At 33.8% G+C, this 18,557-nt stretch overlaps 2 protein-coding genes across 3 annotated transcripts; both read right to left on the bottom strand.

The window, feature by feature from the left end:
* Positions 1 to 8,113: 8,113 nt before the first annotated feature.
* Positions 8,114 to 9,418, bottom strand: LOC121741381 (agmatine hydroxycinnamoyltransferase 1-like). The gene has a single exon (XM_042134105.1). The coding sequence runs from the start codon at positions 9,416 to 9,418 to the stop codon at positions 8,114 to 8,116; it is 1,305 nt and encodes a 434-aa protein (XP_041990039.1).
* Positions 9,419 to 11,638: 2,220 nt separating this feature from the next.
* Positions 11,639 to 16,439, bottom strand: LOC121811513 (aspartic proteinase 36-like). 2 transcript variants are annotated; one of them, XM_042212392.1, is made up of 10 exons: positions 15,945 to 16,439; positions 15,492 to 15,621; positions 15,146 to 15,393; positions 14,827 to 15,054; positions 13,454 to 13,616; positions 13,264 to 13,337; positions 13,079 to 13,175; positions 12,876 to 12,942; positions 12,258 to 12,329; positions 11,639 to 12,025 (listed from the first exon to the last, which is right to left on the bottom strand). In XM_042212392.1, exons 1-10 carry the CDS (start codon positions 16,172 to 16,174, stop codon positions 11,847 to 11,849), a joined length of 1,488 nt encoding a protein of 495 aa, XP_042068326.1. In that variant the 5' UTR covers positions 16,175 to 16,439; the 3' UTR covers positions 11,639 to 11,846. The 2 variants fall into 2 exon arrangements, with proteins under 2 accessions (XP_042068326.1, XP_042068327.1); XM_042212393.1 differs by having other exon boundaries at positions 15,950 to 16,105.
* Between the last annotated feature and the right edge of the window lie 2,118 nt (positions 16,440 to 18,557).

Raw genomic sequence — 18,557 nt, 5'->3', positions numbered from 1 at the left:
AAAAACAACACATTCCAAAGGGAAAATGTATGTAGAAAGGTAAATCATTGTGATATGGTAGTTAATTAAATAAAGGTAAAAATAAACCATACGATTTCACAAACACTCCTATTTGATCTAGAAACTAAGGAAAATTGTGATATATGTAAACAATTTTTTTCATAATATATGAATTTAAGACGCGTGTAGTTAATTAAATACTAGTACAGTTTTATATTTTTTTAATCTGGTATGGGTAAAATCATAATGTTTGATTAAACCATTCATTACGAAGATAGGGGTATAATCTTTGAGCCAACATTTTGGAAAGACTTCGTTGAAGAGATTTAATTTCGGTTCAAAAAATTCAATATGGAAAGGTTACTGTCCACAAAAATAAAAAATATAAAGGCAAAGTTGATGCAAAACGTTGAGAAAAGAATGAATAAAATTGCTTTAAACTTTAAAATAAATATACGGTGGTGGATATATAATAATGATATGCTACGTTACTTATGTGAGCTTCTTATGTAATCATCTCTCTCGTTTGACGCACGTTTAGCATTGTTCATTTCAATTAATATAAAACATTTAGTTTGATTCTAATGTATTAAAAAATGTTATTGAAATTATTTCACAAAATCCATAAAAATCAAAGTTTGATTTGTTATTTTATTAGTTTATTTGAAATTATAGAAAAACGAGCAAATCGAGCTTTGATTTTTATGAATTTGTGAAATTAAAATTTTCAATAACATTTTTAATATATTAGAATCAAACTAAATATATAAATCGAAACAAATAATGTCAAACGTGCGTCAAATGATAATGATGCTTACATGATATATACAACATATCATTCCTCAGTGGGTATATTCTTATATTCTATTTTATATTGTAAATAAAATAATCTTTGTCTTTGTGTTTTTTAGAATTAGGGATGAGATGAATTAAGATTTGTACCCACGTTTAATAGTAGGCAAACTGTGGTTATCATTTCTATATCATGTAGACATTGATATCAAGATTTTGTAAATATCATGTGACTCTCATATTCAACGGGAAGCATATATTCAAAGGAATATAAATGAATAAAATATATAATCTTTTACAATAAAAGACAATATTCCATTCATCTCTACAATATAGTCTGATTTTGTCAATTTAGCCCATCTACCAAAATTTATCCATTTTTGCTCTTGTAATTATTTTACACTATTAATAATGTAGGTCAATACAATTTACAAACAATAGTTTAACTATATTACATCAAGTATAGAAAATCGTCTGACATTTAAAGAGAGTATTTTTTTTAATTGCTATTCACCAGATGATTATTTCATAAATTTCATGTGCTAATTTGTAGATATCTACAAAATGAGAGTAGTATAAGTAGTTGGTGGGTGGTCGCATGAGTAGTAGGCCCTACCTTATGGGTTGGGTTAAATACAAGAAAATGATAACAAATCGATTAAGCTGTGGACCGAGTTCAATTATTCTGTTGCGCATGCGACTTTACGAATATTAAATATTTTGAGTTATTCAACTTTTCTTTAAATGCAGCACCTATTTTCATTTTCAGTGACTTCGACAGTATCATAATCATATATCCTTTAATAAGGTTAATAATTGCCCACAATTTTATACCCCATATTTCGATTATCGCATTAATGTTCCCATATTTCAATTTGTTAGTGTAAATTATAATTTCTAATATTTTGAGGTGTTAATTTGGTGACAAAATGAAAAAGGTTGAGATTATTTTAAATGTTTCAAAAGTAGTATGTTAGTGTATCAAATTAGTTAAGACTTTGGGTTTATTTAAGCATAACGGGCCCAATGGTTTGCTACTATTATAGGAGCGCAGCCCAATAGGCCTTCAACCTTACTCACCATCTTCTCAACACATTTTTTTTTATTGTTTCTGCATTTACAGTATACGATCTTAAATACCACTCTGATTATTTTATTTTCCTTTGTGGTTAATAAATATGCATTAATTAAAATAAATGAAGAAAAATTCCATAAACAAAGGCCGGCAGGCAGCAGAGTTAGCATACCATAATAATTATAAGTGATTAATCTAGAAAAAAATAAATTTAAGAGGCCATTAGAGAACGAGAACAGATTAAATTATAGTATTTCATTTCCCTTTTCTTTACAAATATTATGTTTCAACTGTAACGTTTTATTTGTTTATGTACACCAACCATTATCTTTTTTACAAAAGCCAATACATATGTTTGCACACCATTGTTCATCTTGTATCCACGAATTAATATGCAATGAGTTATTGTTAGAAAATTTCAACAATCTTTTTTCTTAAAGAAGAGTTTTGCAACCATAGCTGTTGATTGACATATTAGAGTTTAAGTGGTGTTTTCCTCGTATTCATTATTTGTAATTGTTTTCATATATCTAACTCATTAATTTTGGGTCATTAAAAATAATTGGTGAAATTCATTATTTAAAACAATCTCAATGGATAGAAGTGAGACTTTTAATAGTAAATTATTATTTTTGATACAATTATAAGGTAAAAAAAAGTTAAAATAAAACTTAGATCATTATTAAAATTACTGATAAATTAAATTAAATTTCCAAAATTTGCCAGACTCAGTAATAATTTTGTCCCAATGTTTCTATCCCAAAGCATCTGGTTTTGATCTTTGTAGTATGGTTTGATATCAACTATTTATTCACTATTCAATATCATATTGATAACAAATCTCCCAAAATCATACTGATAAGGATTAATATAGTTTCACTCATTACAAAAGAGAATCATATTGATAAGCATTAATATAGTTTCAGTCATTATGAATGGATTGATATAGTTTGGAGAAAATATTTAAGAGGCTAATATGGTCGTACAAAAAGGATTTAGAAGACTTGATGATTTGACCCAACTAAAAACAATTCACTTTTCAATTTCTAAAGATGATTTGACCCAACTAAAAACAATTCACTTTTCAATTTCTGAACTTGTGCAAAATCATGTAATATATATATGGTCATCTTCTAATGCTTATAACACTATAATCTAAAATTAAGATTAAATCTACACCTTTAGATTTTGAAATGAGTGGATGAGATTAAAGCTCACAAATTTCAATAAATAGTAGACAATATCGTCATTATGTTATCATATGATCATTTTCGTGAGTGTTTTTTTATATCGACATAGTGTATTACAAATATCAACAATATGACATGAGAATATCAACACAAGTACAAGAAAATATCAACACAGTTTTATTGATATTTTACCTACATTATATTGAGATTTTGCATACACTATATTAATTTTTTTTTGCATTTGTTGATAAAATCTGTTTATCAACATGTACAAAAATTGAAATATAATTTATCAAATTTCATCACCCGAACATCATCGGAACATATGCAATTGAGATCTCGTCGGAATCCTTATAAAATTATCTTTAATTTGATATATTTTTTGCGAAAAAATAATTTAAATCGAGAGAGTTATGTAAATTTAAAGTTTTAAGATGATTTTGGTGAGAGAGAATTGACATTAATAGCCTTTAAATTTATTTAATATTTTTTTAATTTAAAATATAATCCATGTGGCATTATTTCCACCCATAGATCTCCTAATTTAATGACTAAGATTTTATCTTAATTTTGCTAATTAGTTAGCAATTGATAACTCCCTTATAGAGTCCCATTATTCACAAATTCACTCTTAAAGACCGAACTAGATATCAAATTAGGGCCCTTAGATCTAGGGTTTAATGGATGAGATTAGACCATGCTATATTAATTTCGCTCCTTCATTAGGTAGACAATTTACTTCAATGCAGGGGTATTTCGGTCAAAACATATATGAGCTCATCCCCTAACCCATCTCATCTTCTCTTATTTCCTCCGTCTAAATCTCTCCTCCATCCATCTCTCTCTCTCTCTAAACAAAATTGAAATCCCTAGAACTCGTCGTCCTCAACGCATTTGGCCCTCCTTCGCGGTACCGCTGCCGTTGCCGGCGTGAGACGGCATGTGCTGCCGTCACTCTCACGGCTGTCACGCCCTTTCAGCGCCGTCACCTGACCATAGTCGCAGATGCGTCGTACCAGCCACCATCGGTTTGCGGTCGGAGTTGTCTGGCTCCACCTCTGCCCATTTCCACTCGAAGCTACGTTGTCGTCATCTCCTTCATTGCTGCTGTCGAGTGACCACCATGGACAGAACTGCCTCGCTGCTGTTTCTGAGTACAAATAACTCTTGGATCCTGAAATGATGGCCATAAAAAAAATGCGATGAGCAAGTGAGATTGGTGCGGAAAATGTGACGCATTTTGTTTGATTACTCAATCCATTTGTTCAATTATTAGGGCAGAGTTTTGGTTTTCGGAAGCTGAAGGCTCTTCCGTGGACACTGCAGAAACGAAGTATTTGTAGAAGAATTTGGAGTCCTATTGGATGAAGTAAAAACCTAGTATAATAAAGTATTAACTTTTTGGAATGAAGTAATAAACCTACTGGAATAAATTATGCTATTATTTACAGTGAATAAAGTAAAAAAAATCAATGAATTTGAAAGAAACATGTGTTGAATCATGTGAAAACCTATTGGAATGAACTAAAATCCTATTTGAATTAAGTAATGACACATTTGAATGAAGTAATAAACCTACTGGAATAAAGTAAAAATACGTTCATTTCCAATTTATTACTTAATGGATGGAATGGAGTAATACACTTACTTGAATGAAGTATAAACGTACTAGAAAGAAGTAAAAATATATTCATTTTCAATTTATTACGTATTGGATTGAAGTAATAAACCTATTGGAATGAAGTAAACACCTACTAAAATGAAGTATACCTACTGGAAATAAGTTCTGCACTGGTATTTTTCAATTTATTAGTACAATATATGTTATACGTCAATATTAATAGTCATTTGGTTCTTTTCATTTCTAATATTATTCAATCATTATATATTAATTCATTTAACCAAGCTATTACTTAATGCAGATAGTTCCGTCACTTCATCTATTAGTTTGTAATTTATTACTTCATTTATTTGTTTTCTGACAATATAATGATACATTTATTTGTTTGTAATTTGTTACTTCATTCCAGTAGTTTTGATACTTCATTTCAGTGGTTAATTACTTCATTACATGTGGTTATAACTTCATCAAGTACGTTATTTAGTTCATTACAAATATAATTTTTCGCAAACTATGCATACAACACGGTTCAATTCATATTACTTCATTACTTGATGTTATTACTCCATCAAGTGCGTTATTTAGTTCATTAAAATTATAATTCTTCACAAACTATGCATATAATACAATTATGTTCATATCACTACATTATTTTAGGTTATAACTTCATCAAGTGCGTTATTTAGTTCATTACAATATTAATTCTTCGCAAACTATACACACAACACAGTTCTCCAACTGCTCTTCTCCACTCCCCAAAATTCCTTCAATCTACAGCGACGATTTTCACCAGAAACCCTTCTAAATCAAACCGGATGACGATAAATTGTTCTCAAAGCTTCTCTAGCCCGAATCAAGCAATATATGCATTTTTAATGGATGAGATGAGATGATGTAGTGAAAATTTTCGCATTCATTAGGTAGTCAAATTACTTCAACCGAGGGTATTTTTGTCAAATTACATTTATAGTTTATTATTTCATCCAGTAGATTTATTACATCATTCTAATAGTTAATTACTTCATTCTAGTAGATTATTACTTCATTCCACTTTGAATTTGAATTTGTTTAACCTTTTTACAAAATTTAAAGCGAATAGACTCTGAAATGTTTTCAAAATGAAGTATTTATTCTTTATTATGATGTATGTCAATGCTGATGAAATTATAACCTCATTTAATAATGTAATGGAGTTAAGTAATAACCCAATTGAAGTTCAATGAAGTAAGATCCTATTGCGATGAAGTGGTATACTTGTTGAATGAAGTAAATGCACATATGAACGAAGTAGTGATCACTCTTGTTCATATGCTCAAGAATCCCTTAAAGTAATAATCTAGTTGAATGAAGTGATAAAACTATTTAAATGAAGTAATAGAATAGAATAAAATGAACTATTAATGATCTAGTCAAATGAAGTAATATGAGCTGCTTCACCATCCCCACCTCCAATTGCACCAATCAGTTCACAATCTTTCATGACAAAATATGAGCTGCTTCAGCACCCCCTTCTCTGTAAAAAAAAACACACTGCCATCTTTATTCTCTCACTAGTCTCTGTCTAAACCTTTATATACTCTTTTACTTATATCCGATTGTATCCAGATTCACGAAAATGCCGCCGCCGCCGCCGCACCACTGCCTCCTCACGCCGCCGCCGCGCTGGCGCTTATCTTCGTATCTGTCGTCCTCTATCGGAAGATCACCCGCAAGAGGACCGTTCCGGCAGATCTGATGATGCCTCCGTTTCCGCCGCATCGCTTCTCCTACTCGCTCCTCCGACTGCACAACGATGGCGGCATTGTCGGCTGAACGGCGATGGCGGCTGAACGCCAACAGCAGCGGCAGCGAGACCTTCTCCGAGACAGCAGCGGCGTCACAAAAGGAAGGCAACGGTGAGATGAAGGAAGGATGGAGAAAGATAGATTTCATCTTCCAAAATGACCCTTTTATCAATAAAAAATCAGATAATATGTTATTATTAATAAGCATTAGATGTGATTAATAGATGGATGAGATTTGGTCTCTAGTTCGGTCTTTAAGAAGGGTTCGACATTGATCACAACTCCCCCCTTATATATATATAGGCAATCTTCTTATATGTTACTCCTAATATTTTCTACTCTATTCTTTTATATTATAGTATTATCTAGATTCTACTATATAATTATAGAGAATTCTCCTACATAACATTTCTATTATATAATATCTAGTTATTTCTATAAAAAAATCAAGTTTATTTAATTTCTTTTATTTCAGCATATTTCTGACCAGCAATTCAAAACCATACCAAACATAATTTGCTCAAATAGTCAAATGCATGTCACGATATCAATGCAAAGTCCAAATCGATCTCTACCACGTTCAAATAAACTAGATATAAGTTTGCCGTTTTGTTTTTTAAGTTGCAGTGTGCCAAATTGCCAATCAATTTGGTATGTAAATAATGTAATGATGGAAAACAAGAAGTAAGTGTGATTTATAACTTTATTAATTTGTAATTTTGTTCAAAAGATGTAAGACGTTGCAATTCGTGCAAAATAATCGTGAGATACCATAAATTAATCATCTACATTATATCAAGTTGCTTACAACAAACACTAATGTAAGATATATAAAGATAATAACTCAGAGATTGGTAAATTTGCTGTGTTATTTTTTATTATTTTCAAGTGAGTGGAAAGATATTGCAAATCATATTTAAATTTAATAACTATATATTATTAAAAGATTCATGAGATGTATCAAACCTATAGAGAAACAATATATATTGAGTCAACTACAAAAAATTGTATCTGATGAATGTTATTTACATATTTGCAGTATCTCGTGAAAATTAATTACACTAGAGAATTATGGTGAAAGAGTTTATTATATTTGAAGTACTATTTTTGTACTGGTCTCAGTCTTTTTTTCTCCCTTTTATATTTACATTTTTTTTGCTTTAGATGGCAGTTTGGTTAACAAAAATTTCAGACTGCGTTTGCATTCGTATCTAGAAATTAAAAATTTTTAAAAGGGGCTCTGAATTGGAATAGTATCATTTGTACAATTTTAATGAGCTATATAACGGTAGATGACAATACAAAAAGATACTCCAGCAAAGGATCTTACCATATACTAGTACTTAACTACTAATTTAAATAAGTAGTGGTAGGTAATACTTATTCTTCTATCTTCTTATTCTTTATTTGAAAGTTGAAACTGTTTTCAACTTTGCATGCACCAGATCTTACTTCCCTACGTGGAGGACACAACCTTCAAATAGTAGCTAGAAAATAGCCTTTTTCAAATATCACAAAGTATTTTTCATAACAGAAACAAATTGTTGCAATTCCTAACACAAAGTTACAAGTAGAGGGTATCAAGCTATACCTTACAAGTGGTATACATTATCCAAAATATAAAACCCATTATGAATGTGCAATATTAATTCTATTCTAAGGTATAACAAATTTCTTTGAAAATTTTGTAATTTTCTTGAAATAGAGGAACGAAAACGTCGATACTTCCATCGCCGGAGAAGGAGGGGAGAAGGAATATGATCCCCTCTATGGGCGAGAAGGAGGGCAAGAATATGTATGGCGTTCCACTTCCCAAATCAAGATCATAAAATGGGAACCTTAACCAACTATTAACTTCCAAATTAGGCCACAATATCATTTCTTCTGTGTCTGCGTTCGGAACAAGATCTTCCGCCTTCACCTCGTGATTGGCAAAGTCGATGAACGATTTGAAGTAGTCGTCGTTCACATTCGTAACTGCCTCGTGCAAAATATTGGCCGCGTAGGGGAGAGGCGCGTCTAAGAGGTCGTCCACTTTGGCCTTTGCAAATGCCCACAACACCAAATTCCCAAAATATTCATTTGGAACCCTAGGGTTTAGTCGCGCCCGGCCGTCCACTGAGATCCTCAGTTGGGTGGTCTCGGATTCGTTCAAGCCGCGCGCCTTTGTAACAACTCTCCATAGATGAGCCAAGAGGCTCTCGAAAGTGCTAAAAGGCTTCTTCGATCCATTCATCGAAGAAGCCCTAGCTTTGACCTTGGAGAGAAATTCCGAGGTGAAGTGAACTTTGTGTGCCACGATGTCCTCCACATTATGATCTATCAAAGGGTACACTTTCTTGAAGTTTTTAGATATGTATTCCGCCCCTCTATGTTGAAAGTCAACTTTAGGGGGACTTCGAGGGGAGAATATTGTACGATCATTAAATGGCAATGATGTAATTTCAAGTCCCCTCGAAGCTAACCCCCATGCTACCAAAAAGTTGCTTGTGGCATGACCATCCGCCACGAGGTGGTGGGCGGTGAAGCCCACCACCATCGAGCCACATGAGAATCTGGTGAGCTGAACTTGAAGGAGCTCTACCACGCCCTCCAAACTAGGGTGCATGCTTAGCAAAGACGCGGAAGGGCTGAAAGTGACGGATTGATCTAGATCGCGATCAACCGATGCCTCCACAAACCTAACACCCTCATCATTCAAAAGAATGATAGGATCGCCATTGCTATCTTTGCTGAGCCTCCCGGCCCACCCACGATACGCGGCCAACGCCTTCCTTAGGCCTTGCTCGATGGTTGCATTGGGCGGGGTTGGAGGGCGATATGCGTAAACGACAGCTACATGTTGATCGTAGGTCACCTTATCGAAAACGGATAAAGGGATATAGTCTGTCGTTGGAGGAGGGTTGCCTACATACAAAGGCTTAATAAGCTTTGAACTTCCTATTTTGATTTTCATGGTTGCCTTGGGAATTTATTATTAGGCAATGATGTTATAATTTGGTTTGAGCTTTGTGGATGATGTATTAGGGGGTTTATATACTAGAGATATATGCACTTTGCATTCTTTAATCATGAAACTCTATGCTGTAACTAAAATACCAATAATCAATTATATTAATTTGTTATGATTTTAGGCATGGAAGATTGGAGGTCTGACCCTCTTGAAAATTATCCTAATTTAGACAGCCAACGATTTGCAAAAGTCATCCCATGTCTTGGTTCTTTGTGTGCATCTGTTTCATTTAGTTTGGTAGAAACTTAGGGTTTTTATATTATTAATGTTTTGACCTGTGAGCAAATAATGGAAATATTTTATTACGTGAATGAAGGCCAGAATTGAGGTCTATTGAAACGAGAAAATTAGATAAGGTGGAAGAAGATGATAAGTGATTAAATATAGTGTAGGAATCTTGATATGGTTCTAGTTTTTTATATTACACTAGTTTATTAATGACTACTATGTTATAATTGGGTATATATGGATCAACAAAATTTGAATTATAGTGTCAAATATAAATAATAAAAAAAGATTAAGCAAAAAAAAAAGTCACCATTCATGTAATTTCATGCAATCCGGCAATAATAAGAGAATGCACCTAAGACTGCTCCCACTGTATTAATCATAATTATTTTAATATAACAATAATATGTAGATGACCAACTTATCTTTTTGTAGATGAATCACTTAATAAAATAAAATAGAAGAAAATTAGTTGTTATAACATATTAATATTCTGTTGCTTCACTGTGAAATTAAATTTTCAACATTAAAAGGTACGCATGTCATAACCATATATTAAATAGACCACTAGAAAATTGACATTTGCTCTTGCAATATACTAGTATAACATAATAAAGAAATTGTAGTTATATTGATTTAGGTCTTGGTAGTGTCTGAGGCGTTTTTATTTGATAAAGATATATGTATATAGTACATGATTGTTACTACATATTTTAATTAGTAGTTTGAACAACTATCCGATTGAGAAAACTAACAATATTTCAAAGCGTATTAGGTTTATAATAGTATTACATTTGAAACAACATTCCCAATCAAAGAGGTTACTTTACTAATTAAAATAGCAATATTGTTACAATTGGGAAAGTTTCTATATTATCCTTCCTCTTTGACCATTTACCTCACTAGTACTAACAGTTAAGTAAATGTATATATATAGTCAATAGATTCAACTCTTTTTGACAAAGAGGGTAACCCACAATTAGTCACACATTTAAATCCTTAGTGCTCTTCATAATATTCACAATAAGAATTTAAGTAGTCAAATTATTCCTTGAGTTACTTTATTTTGATGAGTAATAGTATACTCTCTTATAGGAAACAGTCCTTTAAATGAAGGATTAATAATGTATGCTTTGACAAAATATCAAGGCCACATATATATAAAAATTGGGTGGAAATAAGAAACTAAAAATAACATGGAAATGTTCGATGAATATGTTGCATAGTACCGACACATAATTTGTAAACAAATAAATAAACACCGACGACTTTCAGTGAAGAGCATTGTGTTTCCTACAAAATTAAAATAATATTTGACTTCATATGGTGAGTTAATGGGATGCCATGAATGGACAATTCAGATAATTGGACATTAAATTATGAATGGAATGGTTTAATTACATGCTATTATCTAGGAAATAATTAACACAATATGGATTGTTATATTCAATTGTCAAATTATATATGTAGAGCAGGCAGTGTTATGTTCCCTTTCCTCTGGGAGTATATAATGTTCACCCTTTATTTTGATTCTTTTATTCAATTTTATTGAAAAGGGCTTTTCAAAAATCTCAAAAGTAATTGCACTCGATTAATTTATTTTAATTTTTCCAGAATCATATGCATTCTATTGTTCCCTTATATTTGTTGAATATGTGGTCGAGTGATATAAGACTCGTTCATCCTTAACTAAATGGTCAGAGGATCGATCACTGCCTTTGGGTATGGAGCAGCCTTAATTCCTTGGACCAGCAGTCTCACCGATCGAGGTGCCTACAAGTAAGTGTGGGGAATAGTCACTAAGCCCGCCGGTCCCTTGGTAATTACCAAACAAAAAAAAAAGAGAATGAAAAACACCATAAGCATTATATTAGCCAATAAACTGATAGATTAGTAAATTAAAGCATCAAAATTATACATTACAGAAATAACAAATGCACCTGTATAAAAGAGATGTATTCATGAATGGCTTTTGTTCTGTACAACAATGTTAAGAGTATTTTCTGTACTAATGAAGTAAGAAACTGAAACAGTGCACGAAAATTGCCAAGTACTATAACCTAGCTTTTACCAATGCCTATAATATAGTAATCCGATATGACATAAGAAATACTATATGTATTCAAAAATATGTATTGGTACATCATAAAAATGATGGCAACAGAACACCAAAGAATATACTGTGCAATAAGAGTCCTATAGCCATGTTTAACAACAGACTGCAAGGCTTGCAACGTGGTGAGCTATTGTTGTCAAATTGTCCGGCATTGACAAACTTGGTCGGGCCTGTGTTGCTTGTGGAGACGTTCACAGACGACGAGCCTACACACATGGATTCGTATGAGATGAAGGAGTGCGAGAGGAAGAATCATAGGGTAGATTTGAGAAATTATCCCTCATGTTAACTCCCCAAAGTTGAGGTAACAACAATATTAAGATATCGAGTTAATACAGGATTGGGTAGAAATCAGGTAAACAAGAACATGATGAACAAAAGGCAGTATGCAAAATGCAGAATTATAGTGTTATATATGAGGGTGGTAACCAAACTTACAGTCATAGTTTGCCCATCCGATTCTTTGGCCAGCCAAATCGTACACAACGATTTTATCTTTCAAGACAAGGTCTGCACAAGTGATCGAAAAAGTTTTGTAAAGTTTTAAGAGTCTAGATATTTGAACAGTCTTGACAACATTAGAAATGGAAAAAGGGAATAAAGCTTTGCAATTGAAGTATGGCCATTTTTTGGACTTCATTACCTAGACCTTTCTTAACGCTATAGTTTTGCTAACTAAACTTATTTGTACTTGCAACCTGAACTTCTGATTATGTCCAAAATTTGCATCCATCATTGAACAATGAGGTTATTTTCATTTGGTTCCTAAGTGATGTAGTCTTTGTGTGATACTACATGACAAAAATGTTATAAAGGGAAATGATAGATAAGTTAAAAGGGCTAGTCTAGAGGCCACCTATCACATTAAGTTGGCTAATTACATGCATTTTACTTTATGTGAGAAAGCAATTGACCATCAGACTAAGGGGCTATTATCTGAAAACAGCAGTTCCCCTCGAGTCATATAACCTCAAAAAGGTTAGTAATTTATTTTCACAGAGTTGTGAGAACAATGAGCTTAATGTTGAAAGCAGTAGAGCTATGTATGATTCATACCTCCTAGAATTGTTATTCCTTTACTCTGAATTTTCTGGAAGCCAATGCACCATACAGCAGCACCGCCCTACATTAGAATTTCGAAAACCATCGATAATAAGCAAAACCATGTCGTTTGACATAATGCTCATTTCTTAACATACTGATGCATCAAGTATTAACTGCACTAGTTGCTTCTAGAAGTTTACTTAGGTTAGACCTACAATTGAGTTTTGCTGCAGAAGGTAATCCTCAGGCCTCAGAATCATTGAAGCACCATTAGCAAAGTTTAAACTAACTTGAGGGAAAACTTCAGAGGCACTGGAGAGAAATAATTGGGAAAAATGAGATGTGTTATGATGAAATATATGGAACATACTATAATAAGAGTGCACTGGAGGATAAATACCTGGAGGTGGCTAGATAGCACTGGTTCCCCTTGGAAGAAACAGGGCGTACATTTGATGAAACAGTTTGCATAATCTGCAGGCGAGTTTTGGGCTCTGAGTTGCAAATTTGAATAACAATAGTAGACTAAATGATGGATACCCGCTGAGCATTTATTGAAAGAAAGTGAAATATTATCTCCAGGTACTTACGGCACTGACAAAAGGATCATAAGCCTCTTCTGCAAGGTATGCCAATGTTGTTCCTGAATCAATAATTGTTCCTCCATTGTTTGATGTTGAAAATACTGATGCATCAATGGCTAGTGTCTGTCCATTCACAGAGATGCTTTGTAGATTTACGTTGTAATGTGGCCTGAAAAATTGGAAGCAGAAAGAATTCATCAAACCAGTATGAGGTCATCGAGAAAGCACAACTAAGTGGTTGAATTATCTAGTACACATAAAACCAAACAGTAGCACGTATATGTATGCCAACTGATGAATCACCCTTAATATGTCCTTATGAAAATATAAATACATTGGACTATCATCATAATCCATCTATAGAACTTCAAAGCACAAGAGAAGACCTACAACAAAACAACTCTAAGCACAAACTTCAATCGTTTACACCATAATGTCATAATAATGGCAAGTATAATTCCACACATGAGAGGAACTTCCCGGGCAAGTTAATAACAGAACCGACCTGCACACTATATTGGCTTCCTACATAGAACTTCAATATGTAATGATAATTTTCCTGCAAATAGTTAAATAGATGAAACTAGCGACATCCTAACTCTGTTCACCCCAATTATGCCTAATTGACAGATTTAAGGAATAAGCTTGGTTAAGGTGGAAGTTCGTCAGCATGTTAGAGTGATATACTTTAACCCTCCTGCTAATAAAAAATGGTTACAGAAACAACTATAGTACAAATAAAGGCTATTTTACAGGCAGTCTCTCTTTAGAGCTCTTACCTTGCTGGCAACATATATGGGTTTAGGAAAAAGCATAAAGAGATACCAGAAAACTTGAAACAGAACATATCAGTTTCAAACACATCATGACAGAGTTACCACTAGACCACATTTAACAGATAAAACAAGTACTCTCATATAAACATATCTCATTTTTTCTCTTTGCCAATTTTGGCTTGCATCACGGAACCTTGACAAACTCTTACCAATAAAATTTAGCTAATATTTGCTATCGAAAGACAACATGGTTACAAGTTGAATATAAAACTAGAGTGTGAAGATTCCAACACAGAAAAATCACTGTTCATTTTAAACTTGGTTAGACAATGAGATGGCATTCTTGAGTATGATGCTCATTCATACTAAGGTGGCACATTAATCTGCAATGCATAATTTACAAAGTTCAGTGTTTGGATGACGTAGTGAGAGAAAGCCTACTTGAATGCCTGTAACTGAAGCTCAACAATCTAACTATATTCATAGCGGAAATTGAACAGTTTAGAAAAGATATATTGAAATGTCTGGGTTGTCTTTTCCATACCCAACAGGATGAGAAAGAGCATACTAGCTTGAAAATTGTTGAGAAGAAGGGATACATACTGTGATGGTACGAGCGGCGTGTAAACTAAATTTGGCTCCACAATCTGGCCTAGCACCAGAATACCACCTCCACCGTTTCCTCCATTCAGGCAGTGAGAAAACGCATTGGGTGTAATACCCTGTGAAGAAAGTTGTGAAATCACAGACAAGCCCTGCTGTCCAAAACCAAATATACCATCAACTGCTCTATCTGGCTTGGTAAGATCTCCCGTCTGTGATGTGCTACAGCTGCGACATAAACAGACAAAGCGCGCCTCCACGTCAATCAAACAAGAAAACAACAGAAGTCCATGTATAGAGAACATTAATCAGAACTCACCCAAAAACAACAGATGCTGAAGTGTTGGTAGTCACTGAGTTCCCAACTACAGTATCGAGATATATGTAGTCTGATAGATAATATCCCGAGGTGCCACTACCATCACCATATTGGAAGGTGTATCCACATTGATTCTTACTTGAACAAAGTGAGTCACCGGACTGCTCCCCTACTGCACACCTTCGGTCTGAGCATGAAATGAGACTTGCAGTCGATGAGCTCGATGGATCGAAAAACTCGAGCTGTATCTGTTAAAAGTCAAAAGAATTTGATCACACTCACATCCTCAGAACTATTTAATCTCAAGACAACGCAAATAAGAATCTAAACACACACACAACCCTACCTGGAGTCCACTGGAAGTAGGGCAACCGTTGCAGGGAGTGCAACCGACCCAGAGCACATCACTTCCTGTATCTATCTGTACATAAAATTCTTTTGGAGGATTTCCTAATTTAACTCTTGTAAAATACAGCCTACAAAACAAGATTCAACACCAAAATCAAACATCGAGAAGGAACTACAAAATAAAAAAAATCCTTGAATCTGTCGCAGTCAATAACTTCGTCTGACTTTAATTACATTTACCAACAAATCAAGCTGCCTAGAAATCAAAGATTAAACAGGTCACACCAATCAATTTAGTAACACATCAAGCTTCCAAAACATCACAATTGTAACCCAAATCAGCCATCTCCGACGACGGAATTGCTCAAAAAATCAACCTTCAACTTCGCTCAAATTGAAAAGCAGATATATGTGCACATGAAATCAGCAATCCAGAGAATATAATATATACCCTACAAGATACGGATCATAGGTGCCTTGAACTGGGAAATCAACGACGCCGGCGGCGGCGGGGCGTTGCTGCAGGAGTCTGCCGTGCCTGGCGCGGTCGATTTCTCTGAGTCGACTCAGCTCGACCCCCTCGTGATTCGCCCTCTCTAGAGTCAACGTCACGCCACCAGCCACTGCAACCGACACCGCGAGGAACGCCGCCACCGCGACTGGAAAATTCATCGGTAGCATTTTCGGTAAACTAAAAAGGTTTGTGAAGTGCTACTCGGCTTCACTTCCAATCTACGCGGCTGTTGTATGTTGGAAGATTGGTGTCACGACATTTATCCGCGTGTGTATATCACGATGTTTATGAGAGAGAGAGAGAGAGAGAGAGATTGCGCGAGACACAACAGCCGATAACTGAAATTTGATTTTGAAATTTTTTGGATTACGTTGGGATTTAAACGTCGGCAAGCCGGGTGCAGCACAGTCAAAAATATGACTTGGTGAATGCTTTTACATAGGCATTGCACTTTCTTTCTACTCCCATAATATATTTTTATTTAAATATTCAACTATTTGAAATTCTTTCCTGCAAAGACTATTTACATTTGTACAGTACTTAATAAATACCTTTTTTTATTGATGCCATTATTTGACGCCAAAAGGAAAGTGAATCAGTTTCTTAAAAATGTAAATTAGTACTGAATCGGATTAAATAAAAAAATTGAGAATAAGGAATGATTGAATAAACATCAAAGCAACTTCGGTCATACAAAGCAGGCAAACCAACTTCGTTCTAATTGTTTCGATCCAATTTCCGAATGAATAAGTTAGCTCTTTTTAAAATAAATTGAAAAGATGTCCTTATTCACATTCGATTTTCAGGTAGTGATAAAGTCACAATTTTTGTCGAAAATGTGCACAAATTCATTTAGTTCAATGATAACAATATTGTTGGAAATCAAGATCGGAGCAAGATCAAAACTATTCAAGAACACGAGGATATAACGTGGTTCGGCATAAGCCTACGTCCACGGATAAAATGAGAAGGAATTCATTGATGATCAACTATGGATACAATGAAGAAGAACACTCTCATATCGAATACAAACGGGAACTATGAACACTCATATTCTCTCCCTCAATCTTGCTCGAAACACGACCCTGTTTCGAGAGCACATAGCACATATTGCAATTGTATTCTCTCTGATATGAAGCTACTCTCTCTCACTTGCTAAGCTCGCTGCACACACATATATATATAGAAGATGTTGATCAATGTAACTGATCAACTGTCAGTCGCATTCCCATGCAGCTGCTACCTCCACGCTCCATGCACCTGAGCTCATTGTTGTTCCGAGTTACCGCTTCTTGATAACTATCAATCGGTTGTAACCGCCGTCAACCGCTAACCGCTACTTTGATCACTCTTGAATTCTTGTAGTGTTTTAATAGCTCAAAATATCTTAACAAACATAATGCACTCATGATTTTTACCATAAATTTTCTTTTTAACAATGGGTCACATCCGAAGGGTAATTGTCATTCTTGTTGAGGGTGATAGTGTGTCCATGAAGGTTTTGTGAAAAAAATAAGTGGCCTAATTTTGTTAGTAGGAATAAAAAATTCTGAACGATATATAAAGTTTACAAAATGGCATGATATCAGAGACTTCCATCTCTAAAAAAACATAACTAACTATTTGTCTATTTCGATTTATTGAACCTGCAACAATCAAACCTATTTTATGTATTGTAGAGCGATCACCGTGGTTCATGCTTCTGTGTATAGTATTTTTATTTGGGGCTTCTGTGAATAGTATTTTTATGAGCTCATAATTTATAGTATTACTGGGATCTTAGATTTTCCTTTGTGATATAATAATATTCCTTAAAAAGCAAATTTTATGAAGAGTAGGACAATAAAACTAATCTTTCGTGCGTGTTTCTTTTTCAGTGCTACTAAGAGCATTCCCACATCTGTGCTCTTTGGATGTGGGTCTGAACCCACTTTTATTACTTTTTTATTCACTGTTCATCTTCAAGAGTACAACACCCACATTCATGTTCTTCCGCAAAGACATGCTCAAGGGTCCCACCATTCCATTATTTAATTTAAATACTTCAATTACTAAAAACATTTCCACAATATTAAAATGCATTAAAAATACCTGAAATACTATTACAAATTACAAAAAATTAAAATTTATATAATTAAAATCCTAAAAAATAAAAATTACATAATTAAATTCATAAAATTAAAAAAACTCACTACTTGTGACCGAATTTCGCCCAAATGGATGATGAGTGTGTATTTATAGATGATTTTGGGATTAAATTCATAATTTCAGTTAATTTGGTGGCTGTCCCATAAACAAAAGCATTCAAATAAATTGTGCTAATGACCTTTTTCTCGCATCCATTTTGAGATACTAAAGCAAAACTTTTGATACCACTCTTTATAGAGATTCAATCCATTATTTCAACTTTATTTCTTGCTATCTGACTCTGCACTTTTCCTACCTCAATTATTTCAACTTCCTTATTTCAATACCCTTTCATTTTTATTCATGTGTTGTTACTTGTTAGCACTACAATTCTTTATATTACAGTTATCTGATGGGAAAATT

This window comes from Salvia splendens, chromosome 7 (assembly GCF_004379255.2).
Source record: "Salvia splendens isolate huo1 chromosome 7, SspV2, whole genome shotgun sequence".
In the NCBI taxonomy this organism is placed as follows: Eukaryota; Viridiplantae; Streptophyta; class Magnoliopsida; order Lamiales; family Lamiaceae; genus Salvia; species Salvia splendens.
This window is presented reverse-complemented; position numbering and strand designations above follow the sequence as displayed.

What these genes read in the sequence shown, in the direction of transcription:
- LOC121741381 (XM_042134105.1), bottom strand. Translation starts at nt 9,418, where the DNA reads ATGAAAATCAAAATAGGAAGTTCAAAGCTTATTAAGCCTTTGTATGTA.
- LOC121811513 (XM_042212392.1), bottom strand. Translation starts at nt 16,174, where the DNA reads ATGCTACCGATGAATTTTCCAGTCGCGGTGGCGGCGTTCCTCGCGGTG. An exon ending in TATGATCCGTATCTTGTAGG is followed by an intron (nt 15,622 to 15,944) that starts GTATATATTATA and finishes CTTGTTTTGTAG; the next exon opens with GCTGTATTTTACAAGAGTTA. An exon ending in TTCTGCAGCAAAACTCAATT is followed by an intron (nt 12,943 to 13,078) that starts GTAGGTCTAACC and finishes ATTCTAATGTAG; the next exon opens with GGCGGTGCTGCTGTATGGTG.